Below are 22,362 nucleotides of genomic sequence, written 5' to 3' on the forward strand. Positions count from 1 at the left end.
CCCGTTTTCAGGTACAATGAAACGGGCAAGTGACTTGTTGGAAATCATACATGCTGGTTCGTGTGATCCAATGAGAATTGAAGCGTGTGGTGGATATCGCTATTTTCTCATCTTCACTGATGATTTGAGTAGATATAGGTATATTTACTTAATGAAGCACAAGTCTGAAACGTTTGAAAAGTTCAAGCGATTTCAGAGTGAAGTTAAGAATCATCATAACAATCATGTTCCTACGATCTGATCAAAAGGGGATTTTCTGAGTTATGAGTTTGGCAAATCACTTAAGACATTGTGGAATTGTTTCACAGTTGAAGCCACCTGGAACACCACAGTTGTAATGGCGTGTCAGGACGTCGTAATCGAACCCTATGAGATATGGTGCGATCTATGATGTCTCTTACCAATCTACCGTTTTCATTTTGAGGTTATGCGTTAAAGACAGCTGCAATCACTTTAGATAGGACACCATCTAAGTCCGTTGAGACGACGTCATATGAACATTGGTTTGGCAAGAAACCAAAGTTGTCGTTTCTAAATGTTTGGGGATGCGATGCTTAGGGCTTCAGCCGAAGAAGCTCGAACCCAAAGCGGACAAATACATCTTCATAGGATACCCAAAGGTAACAGTTGGGTATACCTTCTATCTCAGATCCAAGGGCAAAAATGTTTGTCGCTAAGAACGGGTCCTTTCTCGAGAAGGAGTTTCTCTCGAAAGAATTGAGTGGGAGGAAGATAGAGCTTGATGAGGTTGTCGAACCTTTTACCAGAGAGTGATGCAACATAGAAAGATGTTTTCTGTGGCGCCTACGTCTGTTGAATAGGAAGTTAATGATAGTGATCATGAAGCTTCGGATCAAGTTGCTATCGAACCTCGTAGGTCGACAAGGATATGTACTACTCCTAAGTGGTACGGTAATCCTATCTTAGATATCATGTTGTTAGACAACAATGAACCTACGATCTACGGAGAAGCGATGGTGGGCCCGTATTCCGACAAATGGTTAGAAGCCATGAAATCTGAGATATGATCCATATATCAGAACAAAGTATGGACTTTGGTGGACTTGCCCGTTGATCGGCAAGCCATTGAGATAAATGGATCTTTAAGAAGAAGACGGACGTGGGCGATAATGTTACCATCTATGAAGCCCGGCTTGTGGGAAAGAAACTTTTCACAAGTTCAAGGAGTTGACTACGATGAGAATTTCTCACCCGTAGCGACGCTTAAGTCCGTCGGAATCATGTTAGCATTAGCTGTATTTTTCGATTATGAAATCTTACAGATGGATGTCAAAACAAGTTTTCTTACCAAGTTTCCGTAAGAAAAGTTGTGTGTGATACAATAAAAGGTTTTGTCGATCCTAAGGATGCTAAAAGGTATGCTGGCTCCAGCAATCCTTCTATGGACTAGAGCAAGCATCTCGGAGTCGGAATATATGCTTTGATGGAGTGATCAAAGCTTTTAGGTTTATACAATGTTTGCTAGAAACTTGTATTTATAAGAAAGTGAGTGGGAGCACTACGACATTTCTGATAAGTATATGTGGATGACATATTGTTGATTCGAAATGATGTAGAATTTCTGGAAAGCATAAACGGTTGTTTGAAGAGTGATTTTCAAAGGAAGACCTGGATAAAGCTGCTTACAAATTGGGCATCAAGATCTATAGAGATAGATCAAAACGCCTAATGATACTTTCAAAGAATGCACACCTTGACATGTTTTTGAAGGAGTTCAAAATAGATCAGTCAAAGAAGGGGTTCTTACCTGAGTTGTAAGGTGTGAAGTTGAGTAAGACTCAAAGCTTGACCACGGCAGAAGAAAGAGGAAGGACGAAGGTCGTCCCCTATGCTTTTGTCATAGGCCCTATAAGGTATGCCATGCTGAGTACCGCACCTGATGTGTGCCTTGCCACATGTCTGGCAAGAGGGTACAAAGGTGATCTAGGACTGGATCACCAGATAGCGGTCAAAATTGTCCTTAGAGGAGTAAGGAAATGTTTCTCGGTTATGGAGGTGATAAAGAGTTCGACGTAAAGAGTTACGTCGATGCAAGCTTAACACCTATCCGGATAGCTCTGAGTAGAGATACCGGATACGTATAATGGAGCAACAATTTGGAATAGCTCCAAGTGGAACGTGGTAGCAGCATCTACGATATGACATAAAGTTTTGCAAAATACATAGGGATCTGAATATGGCAAGACCCGTTGACTACAACCTCTCTCACAAGCATAACATGATCAAACCCAGAACTCTTTGAGTGTTTATCACATAGTGATGTGAACTAGATCATTGAGTCTAGTAGACTCTTGGATGTTGGTCACATGGCGATGTGACCTGTGAGTGTTAATTTAATCACATGGCGATGTGAACTAGATTATTGACTCTAGTGCAAGTGGGAGTGTTGGAAATATGCCCTAGAGGCAATAATAAATTAGTTATTATTATATTATATCATTGTTCATGATAATCGTTTATTATCCATGCTAGAATTGTATTGATAGGAAACTCAGATACATGTGTGGATACATACACAACACCATGTCCCTAGTAAGCCTCTAGTTGACTAGCTCGTTGATCAATAGATGGTTACGGTTTCCTGACCATGGACATTGGATGTCGTTGATAACGGGATCACATCATTAGGAGAATGATGTGATGGACAAGACCCAATCCTAAGCCTAGCACAAATCGTGTAGTTCGTATGCTAAAGCTTTTCTAATGTCAAGTATCATTTCCTTAGACCATGAGAGAGATTGTGCAACTCCCGGATACCGTAGGAGTGCTTTGGGTGTGCCAAATGTCACAACGTAACTGGGTGGCTATAAAGGTACACTACAGGTATCTCCGAAAGTGTCTGTTGGGTTGGCACGAATCGAGACTGGGATTTGTCACTCCGTGTAAACGGAGAGGTATCTCTGGGCCCACTCGGTAGGACATCATCATAATGTGCACAATGTGACCAAGGAGTTGATCACGGCATGATGTGTTGCGGAACGAGTAAAGAGACTTGCCGGTAACGAGATTGAACAAGGTATCGGGATACCGATGATCGAATCTCGGGCAAGTATCGTACTGATAGACAAAGAGAATTGTATACGGGGTTGATTGAATCCTTGACATCGTGGTTCATCCGATGAGATCATCATGGAGCATGTGGGAGCCAACATGGGTATCCAGATCCCGCTGTTGGTTATTGACCAGAGAGTTGTCTCGGCCATGTCTGCATGACTCCCGAGCCCGTAGGGTCTACACACTTAAGGTTCGATGACGCTAGGGTTATAGGGAAAGTATGTACGCGGTTACCGAATGTTGTTCGGAGTCCCGGATGAGATTCCGGACGTCATGAGGAGTTCCGGAATGGTCCGGAGATAAAGATTGATATATAGGAAGTATGGTTTTGGCCACCGGAAGTGTTCCGGGCATCACCGGTAGTGTATCGAGACCACTGGAGGGGTCCGGGGGTCCACCAGGAGGGGCCACGGGCCCCGAAGGCATACATGGGCCAAGTGTGAGAAGGGACCAGCCCCTAGGTGGGCTGGGGCACCTCCCCACCAAGGCCCATGCGCCTAGGGAGAAGATGGGGCAAACCCTAAGGGCAGATGGGCCCTAAGGCCCATGCTTGGTGCGCCTCCCTCTCCCCCCCCACTTGGCCGCCACCCCAGATGGGGATTGGGGCTGCCGCCACCCCTAGAGTGGAAACCCTAGGTGGGGGCGCAGCCCTCCCTCTCTCCTATATATAGTGGAGGCAAAGGGGCAGCCCAACACATGAAGTCCTTCCCCTGTTGGCGCAGCCCTACCCCTCTTCCTCCTCATCTCTCGTAGTGCTTGGCGAAGCCCTGCTGGAGTCCCGCGCTCCTCCACCACCACCACGCCATCGTGCTACTGCTGGATGGAGTCTTCCCCAACCTCTCCTTCTCCCCTTGCTGGATCAAGGCGTAGGAGACGTCACCGGGCTGTACGTGTGTTGAACGCGGAGGTGTCGTCCGTTCGGCACTAGGATCATCGGTGATTTGGATCACGACGAGTACGACTCCATCAACCCCGTTCACTTGAACGCTTCCGTTTAGCGATCTACAAGGGTATGTAGATACACTCTCCTTCCCCTCGTTGCTAGATTACTCCATAGATTGATCTTGGTGATGCATAAAAAAATTTAAAATTCTGCTACGTTCCCCAACAGATATTCCACCTTTTTTCACCAGCATATGACAGTGCGTGTATGCTATGAAATCATATGTTGGGGCGACCAATATGCGCTTCTAGCCTTAGCGAGGATTGCAAAGTATTTGTTGAGACTAGGACCACATCATGGGCATTACAGTGGGGCGGTTGTTCCTTGATACGTCTTAAAGGTATCTATAATTGTCGTATGATTCATGCTATATTTCTAGCAATTACATACACTTTGGCAATACTTTGTATCAACTTTCATTGGGCTAACATTTTTTTTTGCGGAGGGGCTAACATATTAATCAAGTGACAAGTGCTAGTTCCTGTTTTTTTCTCAGTTTGAGAAAAATACCTATAAAAATTCTGACGAAAAATAATAGGAAAATAGTTCAGGAAGTTTCACATCATGCGAAGGTGCAGGAGCCAAGGCCTAGCCCCAAGTTCCCCTTGCATTAATCAGTTTTTTTGCGGCAAGCGTTCTGGAATAACATGGGAGAGGGGCATGTGTTGATGACCAATTCTACTTGCATGAAATCGTCCTTAAGATGATGTCAAATAAAAAAAGTACTCAACATGAAAGTTACGCGCCTAGTCCAGGTGAGCATATGTCCTCTTTGAATCATCTTAACCCAAAAGCATATGCAACCTCTACATGAAAAATATTGACTTGTATAAAAGATTGGTCCTAGAGGTTCCGGGCTACCTCTGGAATTTGCAAGAAGTTGTAAAAGTGTACATGAAAAAATAGCCTGAAGGTTCCAAACAACCTTGAGCCTCTGGGATGATCAAAAACTTGCAACAACATTCTCAGAGTACCCTAGAGGTTCCAAGTGATGCCTTTGAGGTGCCCGGAGGTTCTAAGCTCACTTGTCCACACTGAGATAGGTTTGATATTTAGGATAGGATTTTGAGAGTTTTTCTTGTACTAAAAATCCAGTCGCCTCATATGTAGATGAGAGATGATAGACAGTTGATACAAGACACAATTGAATAAATCAATCCGATACCATTTCTGTTTGCTCCCCGTTTTTTGTTGTTCGTCGTATTCGACAACCTTAAGGCTATAGGGATAGTTAGGCCAACCGAGGGCAGCCCATAGCCGCCACGCTCCCAAAAGGATCCCTCCCATGCATGTGTGTTCTCAACCTTCAAGAAACCTCGACATCGTGTTTTACATATAACGATTTCGACGAGGCTTCCTCTTCCGACATGCCTTACATAGCGTGCTCGACGCTTGGGACACACGCTGATATGTTCGAGTGCGAGTAGTTTCATGTTAGTCTAGCCTATTTAGCCCATGTCGACACTGTCCACCCATAGGAGACATCAATTAGCACACCTCTTCTTGTTGTGACTATTTCCTTTCGTTAAAAAGCAGAGCCACACTCTAGTTACATAGATTGTAATCTCGCATCCAAAGCAAAATGAGGAAAGAAGAACTGGTGACGGGACGATTAGGACTTCGGCCACCAAGGCCCATGGGCATCCATGCTTCTCGTCTTTGGTTGCCTAGGCTTCAACAACAAACGTGTACCATCTCGTATCCCCTTATTCATGCAATACTTGTTAACGAGCGCTCCCCCTCATCCCCTCATTAGATGTTTGTACAATAGTGGTTAATGAATGCTCATGAGCCTAACGAGCAAGCTTTTGCTCATTAAGCTTAACAAACATGAGATTAACAAGTCAAGCATTAATTAGTCAAGTAGCCCATTAATCCTTCCTTAGTTTCTATACACTAATGACATATCATAGATTTTTTTTTAAATGAGTAAAGTCTGTAACATATACTTTTTCGACATATTACATATAATTTATTAGTCAAAATAAAGACTGAAAATCATGTGCCCACGTTATAAACTCAGATAGAGGGAGCACAACAAAAAAAGGGGGTTAAAGCAGAGTTGGGTGTTTTGGATACCGAGCTCCATGGAGGCCTTAATTTTGAAAAATTCAAAATTCAAACTTCTCAGTTTAGAAAAATCTGAAAAACAATATACATGTATACAAGGATGTAATGTATATGTGTGTAAAATTTCATGATCAAACACCTTGAATTGCGAGTTGCACAAAAAAAACATGGACTTAGAGAATGAACAGTACATGTGATGAAAAGCCACATATTTGTGTTTCTTTTTGTAGCTCTCATTTTAAAATATTTCATCATGAAAATTTACACATATGTACATTATGTCTCCAGGTATATGCATATTTTTTTCAAAAAAAAAGAATGAAACACAAAAGTATGAATTTGAAATTTACAAAATTAAGGCCTCCATGGAGCTCAGCCTCCATTTGGCATTTTCGTTCGAAGCCAGCATTTGCAGGTGCTCTAAGGCCGTATGGATAACTAGCTTCGTAACCTAGCAGAAGCAATACTCGATACCATGAAAGCAAAAGCAGTTCAGCTGAATCTCTCTGATCATGACAAATACGCCCACACTCTTCGGTACAAAATAGAAAGTCTTAAAACTATATACATAAGTTGCCTTCAGTGTTGTAGCTTCAAGATCACATAGAACTTAATAGGGTGTGGAGTAATTTGTAATAGTACACCTGCAACAGCAATATAACATTACTTCTCATATCAGAACTTAATAGGGGGAAGCATCCATCAATGCTGTGACATGCTGCTTCATTGTTTTAGCTGTTCAAACTGCATACAGGCGGATAATCTGGTTGATCTTGGCACGACAAATGGGGCACCCCCATTTCTTCGACTCGATATCCTTCAAGCAGGACATGCAACCAGCCATGTGACCACATGGAATGCAGGCTCCTTCCACAGGAGCATCCAAGCAAATCACACAAGTACCAGAGGGGGTGTTACCGCTGCTGCTTGCACCGGCTTCATTTTCTACAGGTTTTGCAGAGTTTAGCGCCGTACCACCACCTTCCGTGGGTGGCATGGTTACATCAACTGGTGTGAAATCTATGGACGGATACTCAATAGGGCCATCGTAGAAGGTTCCTTCAGCAAGTGGTGGCGCAGTTGGTGTTGGAAGAGTTGGAAGTACAGTTGGTGTTGGAACCGGAAGTGCAGTTGGTGTTGGAACCGGAAGTGCCTCAGGTGTAATCGCAATCGAAGGGTTGTTATTTTGACTTTTGTTAGGTTTCGATGAACTTTGGTTAGAGCTTGTTCCAGGTACATCCCATCCATTGTATTTGCTGCTGCTTGGAGCATCAACCTGTGCTTGGCCACTCGTTTTTGAAGGCGCTGGAGAATCTGGTGAGCCCCATCCGTTGAGAGAGCTGTTCGTTGATGTCATTGGCTGCACATTGGGCACTCCCTCTGCTATAGCTGATTGGATGGAGGCATTGATAGCCATCGCTAACTCAACATCCTCCTTACTGGGAGTCGATTCCGCTGAAGGCGCCGAAGACGGATTTGGAATTGGATTTGGACTGGGGGCATTCACTGGTCGTGCAGGAACCATGCTGGCAACCTAACAAAAGAGGATCTATGCATAATTAGATTATTTGTTTTTTCTATACTGAAGTTAACAAATTTTGTTGATTCTCATCAACACAGACCAAACTTTAGTTCAACATTAGTTCAAAAAAAATGTATTTGCATCATAATTATTGGTTACTGAGCTATGTACTCGTATACACACATTCTATAAGAGGATGTTGGTCAAATGAAAACTGTGAAAACTGAAGATTAATCTTCCAAACTAGTTCAGAACATAGCAAGAATAACTAGAGCCTGTCTCAGATCTTGAGACAGAAAATTCATTAGCAAGGGGAAACATTTCAGGAAGTTTAGCTTATATCACCTGTGCCATGCCACAACATGCACTGTAAAATGATCGAAGCTGCTGCTTGTCACCTTCATAAGCCGGTAAAAGCTTGTATCTAGATTCTGCAAATATTCAAATGTAAATTAGAACAGCATGACCTGGCAGCAAAAGTCCAAGTTTTATTTGCAACATAGTAACATTTTAGTGCAGGCCATCTGACAGAAAACATGCTATGTACAATAATAAAAGGTACTTTCTTACAGACAGCCATGCAATAAGTATATAAAATGTAATGAAACGTCACTAAAAAATGTGAAGTACCTATAGTCCGTTTTCCAACAGAACATTTGCACAGAGATATGCACTTTGGATTGCCGGCCGGCTCCCCGCTTGGAAGGCCAACCTGATGAACAAACCTGGGCGACTTGCACTGGTGAAGTCCGTGCTGAGTGCCATCCCCGTGCATCAACTACTCGCCTACGCGCCGCCAAAGAAGACGCTTCGTCAAATTGGAAGATTGAGTGCTGCTTCTTGTGGGCTGGCCGCGCTGCCGCCAACGGAGGCCACTGCCATGTCAACTGGCGCCGCGTTTGCCGCCCCATATCGCACGGAGGCCTGGGAGTCCAGGATCTGGAGCGCGCTAGCCTTGCTCTGCGGCTACGATGGCTATGGTTCTCGCGCACTGACCATGAGCGCGCCTGGAATGGCCTGGACCTACAATTCTCTGCCGAGGAGCGAGCGCTCTTCTTCGCGTCCACCACGATGACCCTCGGAAACGGAACAACGGCATATTTCTGGGAAGACCGTTGGATAAATGGACAGTCCATTTGTGAGATAGCCCCGGCACTTTACAAGTGCATACCCAAGCACCGGCGCAAAATCCAGACCGTCGCTGAAGGACTGCAAGGCCATAGCTGGGCCAGGGACATTCACGGGACCCTGGGCATACACGAGATTGGCCAGTACCTTCAAGTCTGGCTGGCGATCGAGCATATCACGCTCTCAGACACCCCTGATCAGCTAGTTTGGAGATGGACGGCCTCCGGTATATACTCTGCTCGCTCCTGCTATCTTGCCACCTACCAGGGATCCATGACTTGCTTCTCGTGGAAGCTCATATGGAAGAATTGGGCGCCGCCAAGAGTGAAGTTTTTCCACTGGTTGGCCAACCAAGACCGGTGTTGGACGGCCGACCACTTGGCTAGACGCGGTCTCCAGCACCAGCCATGATGCCCACTCTGTGACCAGGCTCCCGAGACAATGCGCCACCTCCTCTTGGAGTGCCCCTTCGCCAGGCAGACTTGGCATGAAATCCTATCCTGGCTACGGATGACCACTGCAGGGCCAAGCCATGAAGATTCACTCATGGACTGGTGGCTGCAGGCCAAGCAAAACACGCCAACACTGATCCGTAAGGGCCTAGCCTCCATTGCTCTGTTGACACCACGAATGATCTGGAAGCAGCGCAACGAATGCATCTTCGAGGGCGCCCAGCCCCTGGTTCAGGTGCTGGTCTCGAAGATCAAAGAGGAAGCCGAGCAGTGGGCAAGAGCGGGCGCCCACGGCCTACGCGTCATTCTGCCGCCTACCTGGGACGTGCACTAGTTTCACTGACCCTCATTTGTAATTGACCTCCTAGGAGGAATGTATCAAAACTCTACCTTTTCAATGCAATGAAATGCAAAAGCCCTTTGCATTTTCTCAGAAAAAAAAGAAGAGCAAAATGAATCACTACATACATGTGTGCACGAGCGATGTAGAGAGCAGGAGGAATCACTACAATGTAGAAATAACGAACTAGCTTTATGTGAGATAATTTAACGTGCAAACAACAAGAGTGATAAAGCATACATGACTATGTGTGTGGTTGTAGTAATTTTCGTTCTCCTGTAGGGTAAAACCAAACTCATGAGTTCCTCAAAAAAAAGAATAGATCTCCCAAGTCCTAACTCTAACCTCGTGTTTCCATGCCAAAGAGTGATAAATAAAAGAATAAATTTGAGTAATCAACCACACAAGAATTTGTGTTCTGCTCTTTCAGCAAATAATTTTTTTAGTGAGATGGCCATATGATATTAAATTGCAGTAAAATGGCAAAGATTGATAAAGCATGTAACCAACAACACAAACATGCAATTCAAATTTGCATAAACTGAAAAGATGAAATATTGCACGTACTTGTAACTTTGTCAAAAATTGTCATGGAAGGATCAGCCAGATTATACTTTGGTTCCTCAAGTTGAGATTTCCAAAGTTTGACAACAACACGAGGTTTAGCAGCCTGTTTATTCATAAAAAGTATGTTACAAATAATAAGAAACTTCATAAAATATATACACAAAAATACAATAAAAATAGCTAATACAAATATATAACAAAATGAAAGTAGGTGTAGGTTTTCCTTCGGGACAAGCTGGTTTAACAAGATGCAAGTATAGGTTCTCTGGTTGGATGTGTGAGGTGACGCTGGTAAAAAATGATTGACTAGAATTAAGAATGTTACGAAAACAAACTAAATGCACTATCCCAACTTTATTATTGTGGATTAAGACATTTGTAATATACCTTAATTCATATTTAAGGAATAATCAATATACATACTAATTACTAGACTAATCCCCTAAGTGGTGCGGACTCCAAGGCTGCACACGGGGAAAGCATGTTTCTATAGACCTTCCTTTTTTCATCCGTCGATCCGGTTACCAGGTGCAAACCAACAACCTAATCAGGAGGATTGGAGAAGGTGCTGCAGGAGCTATGCAAGTGCATGGATTAACTAACCAATCACCCTTCTGAGTATATTGTGCCACAATAACTGTTGTGAATCTCAATTCATGTGCAAGAAATCAAAAAAAAAATAGAGACATTGTCATGTATCAAATAATAAAAGGCCAGTTATGTGCAATTTTCTCCAGAAACTCAAATTTCAACACAAATAATATGACAAATGCTACTGGTTAGTGATTACTGAACTAGACAATGTGGGAAGCATACACTAGAAACAAATGAGAGGTCAATAATTACATTACTGCTTATCTCATGTTAAATAGGAAGAGTTCCATAAAAGAGTTGTTCACTTTGCGGGTGATATGAATATGTCAACATATCCAGCATTATAAACATTACTAGGCTACACCATACCAAAGCAGCATTTTAGCAGACTTTCATACCTGCAATTCAGGATATATAGCTAACTCAAGCTTGACAGGTCTTGTCGGGCTCCGTGCTTCACGTGGTAAAATCACTGCCCAACTGGGGAAAAGATTTAACTTAGGTTAGAGACACGTAAAACATACTCACATCTATGTGCTTGTGGTACGCGATGAAGTTTCACGGGAATATTACATCTTCCTAGTCATGAACTGAGGAGCAAACGCTTCCAAGAAACCAGGACCATAATTCTCCCTCATCCATCCAGAAAAAAGAGAAATCCGTCCCTGAAGATAATGAAGAACGAAATAGCAACCAATAAACAACTTAAAGAACAAATAGCAACAAACGAAAATGTGCAAGTCAAATCGAAGTATAATAAAGCAAAATAGGACGTGAAGTAAAAAATATACCTCTATGGCCCTTACAACGTTCACATGACCCTTTTCTCTAGCCAGGTCAAGTGCGGTATTGCAGTCATCATTTGTTATGAATGGATTAGCTGCAAATAAATCATAAACAGAAGGTTTTTTAACGTACAAAATTCAAATGGCAAACAATTGATACATGGTACTACAGCAGCATCGTAAACCTCCATGTGAGAGAAGTAAATGGACAGTCGGATCGAGTCCTTTTTTGGCAGCATGGTGCAATGCAGTCCCAGCGTGTGATCCTACAAACAGAAAAAGAAAAGGGAGGCATTACAACAATGCGACAAAAAAATGATAACCTATTTTATTTAGCATGCATCCAGTAAGAATCCTATGGATTCTAATTTGTTTAACATAGAAGGATCACATTTCGTTAAAGCAGAGTTGGCACGGTGCAAGTCAATCAATACTGTAATGTTACAGTTCCCTTGATTGAGTTGATTCTGTTTTGCATGGCATGCAATCCTCAAACCTAATTAAACATAGGCTATATTTTTACTTGCGCACATATTGTGCTGGTTTCTATTTGAGTGAGAAATTATAGTTAGAAAATTCAAGGTGTCCTTTCCATATCCCAAAGTATGCACAACTTTAAAACTTTTGGGCTATGGTCGTATCAAAATCAACTCACTTTGGGTTTTTTTTCTTATAAAACTTACTTTTGGTTGAAGCACCACAATAGACTTGATCTAATTCCTAGGTCCAAACTAAGAATAACAACAAATTGGTACTCACTCCACTCCATCCAGAAAAATCCCCTGTTATACATTCTAGGAATAATGGAGAGAATCAACTAAAGCGAAGACGCTAAGTTTGGTATGAGAAAAGCGTCCATACCAGGCCGATATGCATTCACATTTGCACCCAACTCAAGCAAAGCTTTAGCCACATTCAACAGATCAGGGCGCATGCTGGCGACCATCAGGGGCGTCTTCCCTTCCTTGTCAATCCACTGCAAGCAAGCAAGAAATTCAACCCCAACAAGAAAAGTTAACTCACTTGATTCCCAGCTTTACAAGACCACAATAGACTTGATCTAATTCCTAGGTCCAAACTAAGAATGCTGTGGAAATCGCTGTCCTTGCCTCAACGCCTGCGCCCTGCGCCCGGAGGTTCCGAATCCCCTCGATGTTGCCGTAGTTCACCTGCTGGTACAGCAGCTCCTCCTTGGATTGCTGCATCCCCATTTGGACTCGCCGGACGGTGCAAAGGCAAAGTTGGGGAATGAAGTGGGAGAGCGGTTCCCTTGCCCAAAACTGGATTTTTTTTTTATTGCTGAACAGAGGATTTCGGTAGTGGTTGCTCCAGCTGAGGGTGCAGAAAGGGAATCCCAACTAGCCGCAGCACGGAATCGGAGCGACTCCGAGGCAAAAGATCGCGGGCTAGGGGGGGGGGCAAGCCGGGAATCCCCACGGCGGCGGCGAGGAGCGAGGGGCTGCGGTTGTGGATGGGGATTGGACTGGACCGCGGCCAGGAAGAAAATTAAGGAAAGCAGCACAAGAAAAGCTCAGAAAGATGATCAAACCAAATAGGGAAATCCGGGGGTCTCCGGGCAGCAGAGGATGGCCGGGATGAGATCCCCCGCCGCGGGAGACGGGGGCAGAGGGCGAGAGTTGGCGGCTGCGGATGGGTTATTTGGTGATTGCGGGTGGGACTTCAACGCGTGGTTGTTTGGAGAAGAGACGAAGTTAATGCGGCATCAACATTTTTCCCGGTCTCTAGGCTTCAGGGCGAAGGGATTGGGACTTGGGGAGAAGCGCTCGCCGACGCGGGATGTGACGGAGCGCTGCGGATTCTCCACGTTAGAGACACTAGGCTGACTTTGTTGATCAGATTATCTACTACCATTATAAAAAGAAGAAAAGGACAGATCCAAACAATCACATTCATTCATCATCAAAATCTAATGGCTTTTAATCACTCTGTGTTTAACGCTATCAACCACGCAACAAGCCACGCTCGATCAATCGCTAATCTACCCGCAGTAAAAAGGAAACAAAACCGCCCGCCCGCACGACCTCCTCCTTCTCCCGCACGACCTCCTCATCCTCCCGCGCCGTTCGCAGCGGAGGATTCTCTGACTTGGAAGAGCCACGTCACAGACACTAGGCTGACTTTGTTGATCAGATTATATTATTACAAAGATACAAAGCATCTCAAATATGATCAAAATTACATAAAGATCTCCAACAATCACTGCCATACCAAAGCGACAACTGGAAAGCCTTCGTGCGGGTGCCTCAAGGACCAACACCTCGAAGCGGCGATCGTCGTCGTCGGACCTTTGAATCACTCTAAAGAATCTGACACATGAGAGATCCTAACCTCGCCGCCTTAAGGAACCGGTAGAAACTTACGTTGTAGCTTCGTCAATTTTGTCTTGTCTCACACTCTTCAACATATCGCAAAATTGTTCGTGCCCGATTCACTGATGCGAGCAAATCCTTCGTGTTGCGTTAAATGGATCCGGCGACAAGCCCGAGCCGTGATGAATTCAGACTCGCACTCATCATCATCTTCCTTCGTGCGGTCTTTTCCTCTTTCACATCTTTCACACCTAGACAGAGGGAGTAGGTAAAGCCATCCTTAAGGATTCTAGAGGGTGCTTGGATCTAAGGGACCTATTTTAGTCTGACTAAAAATAGTCTCTTTAAGAGGCTAAAGTTTCAAACACCCCTGACTAAAGAGGAGCTAAAACTAGTCTTGAGACTAATTTTTTTTAGTCAGGGGTACCCCTACTAAAATGTGGATTAGTCCTCATTCTCCTCATTTAACTCATCTCCTTTAACACAGGCGAGTTCTGAATTGGAGGGTTGAAGGATAATAAATGCTCATTAACTTGATTTTAGTCTCTTTAGTATTTAGATCCAAGCATGGATGGGGCTAGCAAGTTTTAGTCCCACTAGTTTTACTCATGAGACTAAAATATATCCAAGCACCCTCTCAGTCGTCCGGTGTGTCCGCGCGTGAGACGACCCTGCTCCATCCCATATGCGCTTTTGGTTGCTTGCATTACCCCACACAGAGATAGCAAATCCAGATCCTCAAACGTGCCCGGGCGCTCCATATCCATCTCATAGTTGGGCGGGATATGAGAGGTGTTGGTCAGTCCGGGCATTTGAAGCCCCTTTGAGGCGTCCATCTGAATCGGATTTTGATGATTGGTCAGTGACCGGGCAGGTTGAACGTTTGAGGCCGATTTAGGGTGTCTGACTGTAGATGCTCTAAAAGAAACTGGAAAACTACAAACAAAAATAGTGAAAATAAGCTCGTTAGGAGCCCATCCAAAATCGTTGTAGACCCAACGAATTACTAGTTCCCAACCACGGGTGGAGTGAAATCCAACAAAAAAATCAGTAACTAAAAGAATAAAAAAAGCTTTTATTGAGTCATTTAAATTATAGAAGAATTCCTGAACCCAAGAATTCAAAATGACAAGTTCCTCTTTACCCAGAAAAAAAGAACCACTTAGAATAGCCGAATTTTTCCATTTGTATTTCTACTTGAATCAGAGAGAAGAAGCATTTCTCGGTTTATCGAATGATGATACATAGTGCCCTATTTGCTTGCTAAGAAGGCCCGATTCGAATGTCCACGAATATTAAAGTTGCCCAGAGTCTGACTGACTAGGAGCGCTTAAATAGGCCGTTTCCATTGAGTCGAGCTAAGCCAGGCGCAAAAGCGGGCCATGATGTTGATGACGATGCAGGTCCGGCTCGGAGGGATCCGGCTTGTCTGCTTCTGTCTTTTTTCCTTTTTCCTTTCTAATCTAATCATCTTCTCCTGATTTTAAAGGAGTGAGATCAGATCTTATTTTGTTCCAATCAAATCAAGCCACGTATGCAGAAGTATGGATGAGCGCACAAACGGGGAGCAGGCAAGTCTCGTCCGGCTCAAAGGGCTGGCGGCCAAGGACCTTCTTCAATAGCACCCGCTCACTGATCCGTTTGTTAACTGTCAATTGTCTCTACAATTTCTGCTCTTTACAGGACGGGACGCCCAGCACGAGCGAGGCCAACAGCCAGCCCGAAACTGTTTTCTTCTTCACAGCCCGACATGTTTGGTTGGGACAGCCGATTGGACTTTCTTTCGTCCTTGTAAACATTGTAACGTCGTAATAAAGCTTCGGAGTTTGTCTAAAAAAAAACTGTTCAAAGTGCACTTAACTAAACCCTACGCTCAGGCCCCCCATTTGCAAGTGTATTTATTTTCCCTGCATTCGGCTATTCATTCGTTTTGAAAACATGGTGTCGAACCAGTGCTCCAGGACATCTGGTGAAGTTCGAGCCAATGAATTCATGAAAACTGCAGCTAAAAACTGAATTTATGCTTCAGCGTGATCATACGAGCAGCCAAAGAATTTGTACATCAGCAACTTTGACTATTGTGCACTACAGGCTACAGCACTCTCTGGGTTTCACATCTCCATGGCGTCCCGAGCCATGTCCTGCAGGTCCTCCTCCGTCAACAGCGTCTTCTTCCCGCCGCTCCCAGCCTTGTCGTATGGCTGCGCCATCCTCCGGAGGAACTGCCACGGAACAAAACACAACTTTATTTATTTTCTGAACAAAACAGATGGCTACTTGAACAGAAGTGAGAAAATCCTCTAGAAAAACAAGACATTCAAACGAAATTCATGAAAGCAGTTGGAAGCACGGAAACTGTGCTGACAGGTGGCTACAATTATAACAAGTTGCATTGCAAGCAGTTGGAAGCATGGAAACTGTGCGTGTTTAGGCATTGCTGCTTGAGTGGAAGATGTCAGCATTGCCTCGTCCGCAACCAAGACGGCTTGCGCTTTTAAAAGCATCCACGTTGCAATGTCCCAAAGCAATTGCTAATCGAGTAGAGCAATGTAAGGGAACATACCTCACGGGCTGTATGGAGAGCCATATCGGTGCTCAGATTCAGGTGCGCGTCGTGCAAGTGTGACAGTATCCATCCCGGCAGTTTGGACCGTTTATCATGCCGACTGTATCTGCGAGTCACAAATGGCATGTCACTTAGCAAGCATTTGTAGTATGACTGCTATGGGATGAAATGATGAACTTAAAAGACCTCGGACCAGAAAATACATATAACAGATCTGCAAGATATATTGATGTTTGATGAGCACTATATGTTTGATATATGGTGTAACCAAGCCTAGAGCTCCTGAGCATCAAATGAAGCAATGACTATAACTAGTTCGGTTCTATCTGCCACAACCATTGACTAAAAAAGTACACTATTTAGTGGCAAAGCCCAATTTTAACTGCCAAGGGAATTTCATCAAATCAGATTAAAATAAGCATTTTCTTGCTAGTTGACCACAAGTCCATCACATGTTCAATGCAACAAACTTTGGGCTTGTTATTCAAGAAATATACAGATTCAAAATTGCTTGGCCAATCTAAAGGGCACAGGATTTGAGTTTCCTCTAAGCTCACTCTAACTCCCACGTCAAGGCAGTATCAAGTAGACAAGTACCTCTTGTCAGCAAATATCATCATTCCATAATCTGCCTTAGAACGAATCACACGGCCAACACACTGAGCAGCTTGCCTCTGACAATAAAAAGAATTCAAAATGTAGAGAAAACCATGTTAGGAGATCTTGATAGTATATATAAAACAGTAGGCTTTACTCCCTTACAATCAAAGAAGGATTAGTACCAATGCGTCAAATGTCAGAAAGTCACCCTCCTTTATCTGAAAAGTTTCTCTTAGGTACTCCAACCTAGCACGCAATATCCTGCTCGTAGACATGGGACATATATATAACACGGCTGTTAGAAGGTACTCCCTCCGTTCCAAAATAGATGACTCAGCTTTGCACTAACTTTAATACAAAGTTGAGTCATCTATTTTGGAATGGAGGGAGTAACCCTTACAAGCAAGAAACATTGGGACATAAATATATCATTCAATCGACACAGCATTATTATTCTGTGCATGCATACGATGAACCAAAAGTACTGTTATCTTATAGACCAAGACCGAGGGGTGCACAAAATTAAATCCAAATGTATAAAAGCAAAGTTGGTCCTCACTTGCTGAGTGTGTACTGGAAGGGAACACCAAACATGATCACAAGTCTGCCATAGTGTCGATCAAAATCAATACCTTCAGCAACTTTGCCCCTGAAAAGATCATACCGTTAGCAAGAGTGACTCGTTGACTCGTTGTTATGATAATTTATTATTATGTGTGTGTATGTACATCGTATATCTCACAGTGTTAACTGAGTAATGCTTAATTGCTTATTATAACCTCCTGATCACAAGAAAATGAGCTAATAATGAAATCATTCTTTTATGACAATTCAAGTAAGCCTCTTTGATTTACATGATTCCTAAAACACAGGTAAAGGAAAAACGCAGGATTACAATGGCATGCCACTTGAATCCTTTAAGGGTTTGAACCAAAATTTGTTTGGTTGCACCGCAGGAAAAACAAATGATTCTTTAGGAAATTTCCTACAAAATGTAATGCAGTGGAGTCCTTGGGAAAAGTCTGCATTGAGATACTCCCTCCGTTCCGAATTACTTGTCGCGGGTATGGATGTATCTAGATGTATTTTAGTTCTAGATACATCCATTTCTGCGACGAGTAATTTGGAACAGAGGGAGTACAATCCTAAGAAACGAACAAACATCATAGAAAAATTCCAATCCACCAAAATTCCTATAAAACCCTTTGAAGCAATGAGGCCCAATGAAAACAATTTTGCATGCAAACTTACAGTGCTACAAGAATCCTTCGTATTTACACATGCACAGACATGTTGGTTGCTGTTTGATTGACTGAATGTGATAGTTTGCTTGATCTGGGATTCAGCAGTTGACTTGGTAACAAACTGGAAGTGTTGACATGCATCTTGATGAGTTACCACCCCACTAACTAGGTCATTCAATTGTTTTGGTCGATTCATGAATGCATCTTACTCTCTTTCTAATATTCCCTAGGCAGTTTTTAACAAGTTGGACATAGAAAACACTACTGATTAAAATATCACAATAAATCACCACCACTGTAGTGATAACTACTTTGATCGGGGTCAAAAGTCAAAAATAAGTTATATGCTGCAAAAGTTTCAAGCATTCCTATCATCGGTTCAGCTGCAGACTTATAGTGAATTTTGAAGGGTGGTCTCAGACTTGCAGTTAAAAGAACAAACCTGGCAACTGAGAAGAAGATAGCTCCTCTTCCACAATCGCATGCTTTTCTGTAATTGTCAAGGGCCAATGTTGTTTCAACAACATCTGGTGTTTCAATGAATACTAACTTGTGCTGCATGATGTCCTGCACAATAACATCATAAGATGGGCATTCTTTGGGGACTAATACATTTATATGTATCTTCGCAACATGAGGAAACTACAGAATCATACAAGAGGAAGAAAAAATGGATGCCATCAAAAATCACAGCGTGTAGAAACTTAACGGAGCAAGATTTTAATAAAGTTTCATCTCTTCTATTAGAAGTTTAGAAGACACGTGAGTACGTGACCACATTGCATACATGACAAACACGATTCTTATTCTTTACTGAGACATTACACATTATCTGTATAGTGGCTACTAACTATCCAACTTCATATGCATGTTACTGATAGTAAGAACACAGATGGTCTCTACACGAGTAGTTGATACCCTTTAATGTCAACACAGCTCAGCGGACCATCCACTGCTTAACGATATACAGGTACCTGAATAACTTTGCACGTCATTACGAAAACATGACACTAGAACGCTTAAACAGTAAACACCATTTAATTAATACAGTGTTCCAGAAGATCTAGTCTACTTGTCCAATTGAGATGGTCAATTTACGAAGTCACATTACAATCTAAAGTCCAAATTCTAGACATCTCCACATCAGAATAATGTGCTGGTGAGGGAAATAACCTGTAAAATACCCATTTCATTCGAGCTGTTGACAATGCCATCCATATAGCTGTAACTGACAAAGAAACAGACAATGCCATCAGGAACAGAAGAAGCCATTTCTAGCAAGAGGCGGCCATAATTCCTCACAACACCAGGATCACTGCGCATGTCGAACTTTGTACTCACAGGTAGCTGATCACTGAAAATGATCGAATGGTTAATGTTACACAACTGGATTCATATCATAACATAAAAGGTAAAACAAGAAATTTGAGAGACAACTAAACCGGTTGCATATAGCACTACCATCGTGTTATTCTACTAGCATAAGGAGCATGCAATAAGTGTGTTTCCAAATATAGAAAATTGAAATATGAAAGCACAAATGGATCCAGATCATACCTTCCTCGTGTCAACACCATGGGACATATACAATCCCTTGTTAGGGACATTGTGAAGCTCCTGCTTATAACAGGATTAAAATTCAAAAGACGAGGGTACAGATCGATTGGGCTGAGAGTTCCCGAAGTGATGACGACAGTTTGGAATCGATCGAAAACAGGCTGTATTGCGAGTGAAGCGTCATGGCAACTCAGCTGCAACACACCCAACCACATTAGCACATTGACACTCAGCTTGTAACAATTGCACCACAATCTTATAGAGTAGGTTGGATACCTGAATCACGGGATCACGGACTTCAGGCATTCTATCATCATAGGGTTCTATTATTATAGAAAAACCACGCGAATAAGTTCCAATCAATGTGGCAAAGTCACAAATGGTCTGGATGTGCATGAATTCATCCGTGTCGGTTATCTCCAATGTAAGCAATAGAGAATGTAAGCGGTCATAACAAAACCTCAGCATTCTCTGGTCAATTCCAGCCTGGGAATGGATTGAAGCAACAAAGGAAACAGGCATTTCATTCTCAACATTCTCTGTTTCAAGCCGTCCATCTAAGAATCTCACAAGTCTCTTCAAGACAGCAAGAAAATGTTCAGCCTTCCTGATATTTCCAGGTACAGCCTCCTTCAAAATGTCATCAGGCAAGGATGGATTTGCAAGCCAAGCATCGGATACTTCATCACAAGAAACACATTATTATAAACTGTCCGGTAAGGCCACATAATCAACATTGCAAATCAGATAGTGAGGAATAAAGATACTCACTTGGCAGGTTTCCCCTCTGTGCCAATCCATCCACCAGTCTATTGTATTCAGCACGAAGCCTATTGGCATCGGTGGCCTTGAACCTTCCTACCAAATAAATCAGTTAGTGAGCAACCTTTACCTATCCATCTACAATTTTGACGATTTTAAAGGAAACACCCACAATCCTGAAAAGAGCAAGTATTTACTTCTTCAATGCTCAGTACCTATCGATCTCTTGCGAGATGCGCCGCAGGTTTCGCTCGGCACCTTCCAGTGTCTGCTTGCGGACGCTGACACTCAGCGCCTCAATGCAGACGTTATCGATGTTGTGCGCCTCATCAAACACAACCACGCATTCTTTCTGCATCTCCCGGGACACAATGCTGGCCACCTTGGGGTCAAGCAGGTACTGGTAGCTGTAGACCACCACATTGGCGTATTTTACCATCTGCCTGGCGAGGAAGTAGGGGCATATCCGGCGCTCACGGCCAAGCGAACGGAGGTCGGCGAGAGTGTAGACCCCAGGGGGCATGAAAGAGGCGAGGTCGCCGGCGGCCGCGGCCCGGTCGAATGACTCGAAGTATTCGCAGAGAGGGGTGGACTCCGGGTCGGAGGCGGCCTTCTCGCGGACCCAGGACGCGGTGAGGCGGCGGCAGGCCGTGTCGACGGAATCGCGGGCGGCGGAGGCGGAGGCCTGGGGGTGGACGCAGAGGTTCTTGCGGGAGGAGAGACCGAGCGCGAGGAGGGAGCGCGAGGCGGCGGGCGGGAGGTGGGAGAAGAGGAGGCGGAGCTCGGCTAGGGTCTTCTCCATCTCGTGGACGGTGCGGGTGCAGTAGAGGAGCCGGAGCGGGCGGGAGGGGTTGGCGAGGGAGTAGGAGGTGATGAGGGAGATGAGCGCCGCCGTCTTGCCGGTGCCCGTCGGCATCTCCAGCAGCGCGTGGCCGCGCGCGTCCAGGGCTCGCTTGAGCTCGCCCATGTACGCGTGCTGCTCCGGGTAGATCGCCGCGTACGGGAAGTGCACCGTCAGGCCTTCAAGATCGAACTTCATCGTGGCCGCTAGGAGGGTGGAAGCCGCGGGATTGGGAGTCGGCGGAGCCGCCGCCGCCGCTGCCGCCGGGAGTAAAGCTCGGGAGGTGTTCGGTGGAATTCCGCAGGGCGGAGGAGGGGGCTGCCTCGACCTAAGTAGGCCTGCGGGCGCGTCACTCTGGACTGGCCCATATGATAGTACCTCCTCTTTGCAGTTTGCACTTCGTCTATTTCCCGACTCGAGAGCTCCAGGGCTATTTCTCGACGGTTGCGCGAACGGAAAACCCTATTTGCCGCTCTCTGCGGCAAACAGTCGGGCTTCCGCACAGGCGCTATCGACCGATCGCTCAGGGTGGGTCGGCCTGTTAACGTAACAACCCGTTTTGGGAACCTTCAAGTTCCTTGCCGTTTTTTTTTCGGTTTTAAGAACCTTCTAGAAGCTTCCTGAACAGGTTTTTTCTTTAATTATTTATTTTTAGTTTTTCTTTTTGATTAGTCTTTCCTTTTCTGCTTTCTCTCTATCTTTTTTCTGTTTCTTTTTTTCTGACTTTTTCTATTTTTTCTTCTTGCTCTTTTATTTTTGATTTTTTTCCATTTTCAACTAATATTTCAGAATTTTTCAAAAGCAAAATTTTCAGATTTTGTTCAACTTTTCAGAAAATGTTCCTGTTTTCAAATTTTTGTTCAGAAATTTCATACAACTTTAGAATTTCAATAATTGTTTGCTTATTTTTTTTAAGTTCAAAATTTAAAAAGTGTTTACCTTTCTAAATTTTGTTCACAAACAAAAAAATGTTCGGTTTTAGAAGT

General features: G+C 43.8%; 2 protein-coding genes across 2 annotated transcripts; both read right to left on the reverse strand.

The window, feature by feature from the left end:
* Positions 1-6,564: 6,564 nt before the first annotated feature.
* On the reverse strand, positions 6,565-13,258 carry LOC125548852 (probable E3 ubiquitin-protein ligase XBOS34). The gene is made up of 9 exons (XM_048712383.1): positions 12,586-13,258; positions 12,338-12,452; positions 11,662-11,742; positions 11,483-11,571; positions 11,265-11,356; positions 11,090-11,171; positions 10,098-10,200; positions 7,956-8,041; positions 6,565-7,622 (listed from the first exon to the last, which is right to left on the reverse strand). Exons 1-9 carry the CDS (start codon positions 12,685-12,687, stop codon positions 6,828-6,830), a joined length of 1,545 nt encoding a protein of 514 aa, XP_048568340.1. The 5' UTR covers positions 12,688-13,258; the 3' UTR covers positions 6,565-6,827.
* A 2,433-nt stretch (positions 13,259-15,691) lies between these two features.
* On the reverse strand, positions 15,692-21,741 carry LOC125548863 (general transcription and DNA repair factor IIH helicase subunit XPD). Its single transcript, XM_048712393.1, has 11 exons — positions 20,751-21,741; positions 20,545-20,627; positions 20,050-20,453; positions 19,774-19,967; positions 19,390-19,570; positions 18,659-18,783; positions 17,532-17,621; positions 17,155-17,233; positions 16,970-17,046; positions 16,370-16,478; positions 15,692-16,028 (listed from the first exon to the last, which is right to left on the reverse strand). Exons 1-11 carry the CDS (start codon positions 21,572-21,574, stop codon positions 15,918-15,920), a joined length of 2,277 nt encoding a protein of 758 aa, XP_048568350.1. The 5' UTR covers positions 21,575-21,741; the 3' UTR covers positions 15,692-15,917.
* Positions 21,742-22,362: the final 621 nt, after the last annotated feature.

Source organism: Triticum urartu, chromosome 1 (genome assembly GCF_003073215.2).
Source record: "Triticum urartu cultivar G1812 chromosome 1, Tu2.1, whole genome shotgun sequence".
NCBI classification, from domain to species: Eukaryota; Viridiplantae; Streptophyta; class Magnoliopsida; order Poales; family Poaceae; genus Triticum; species Triticum urartu.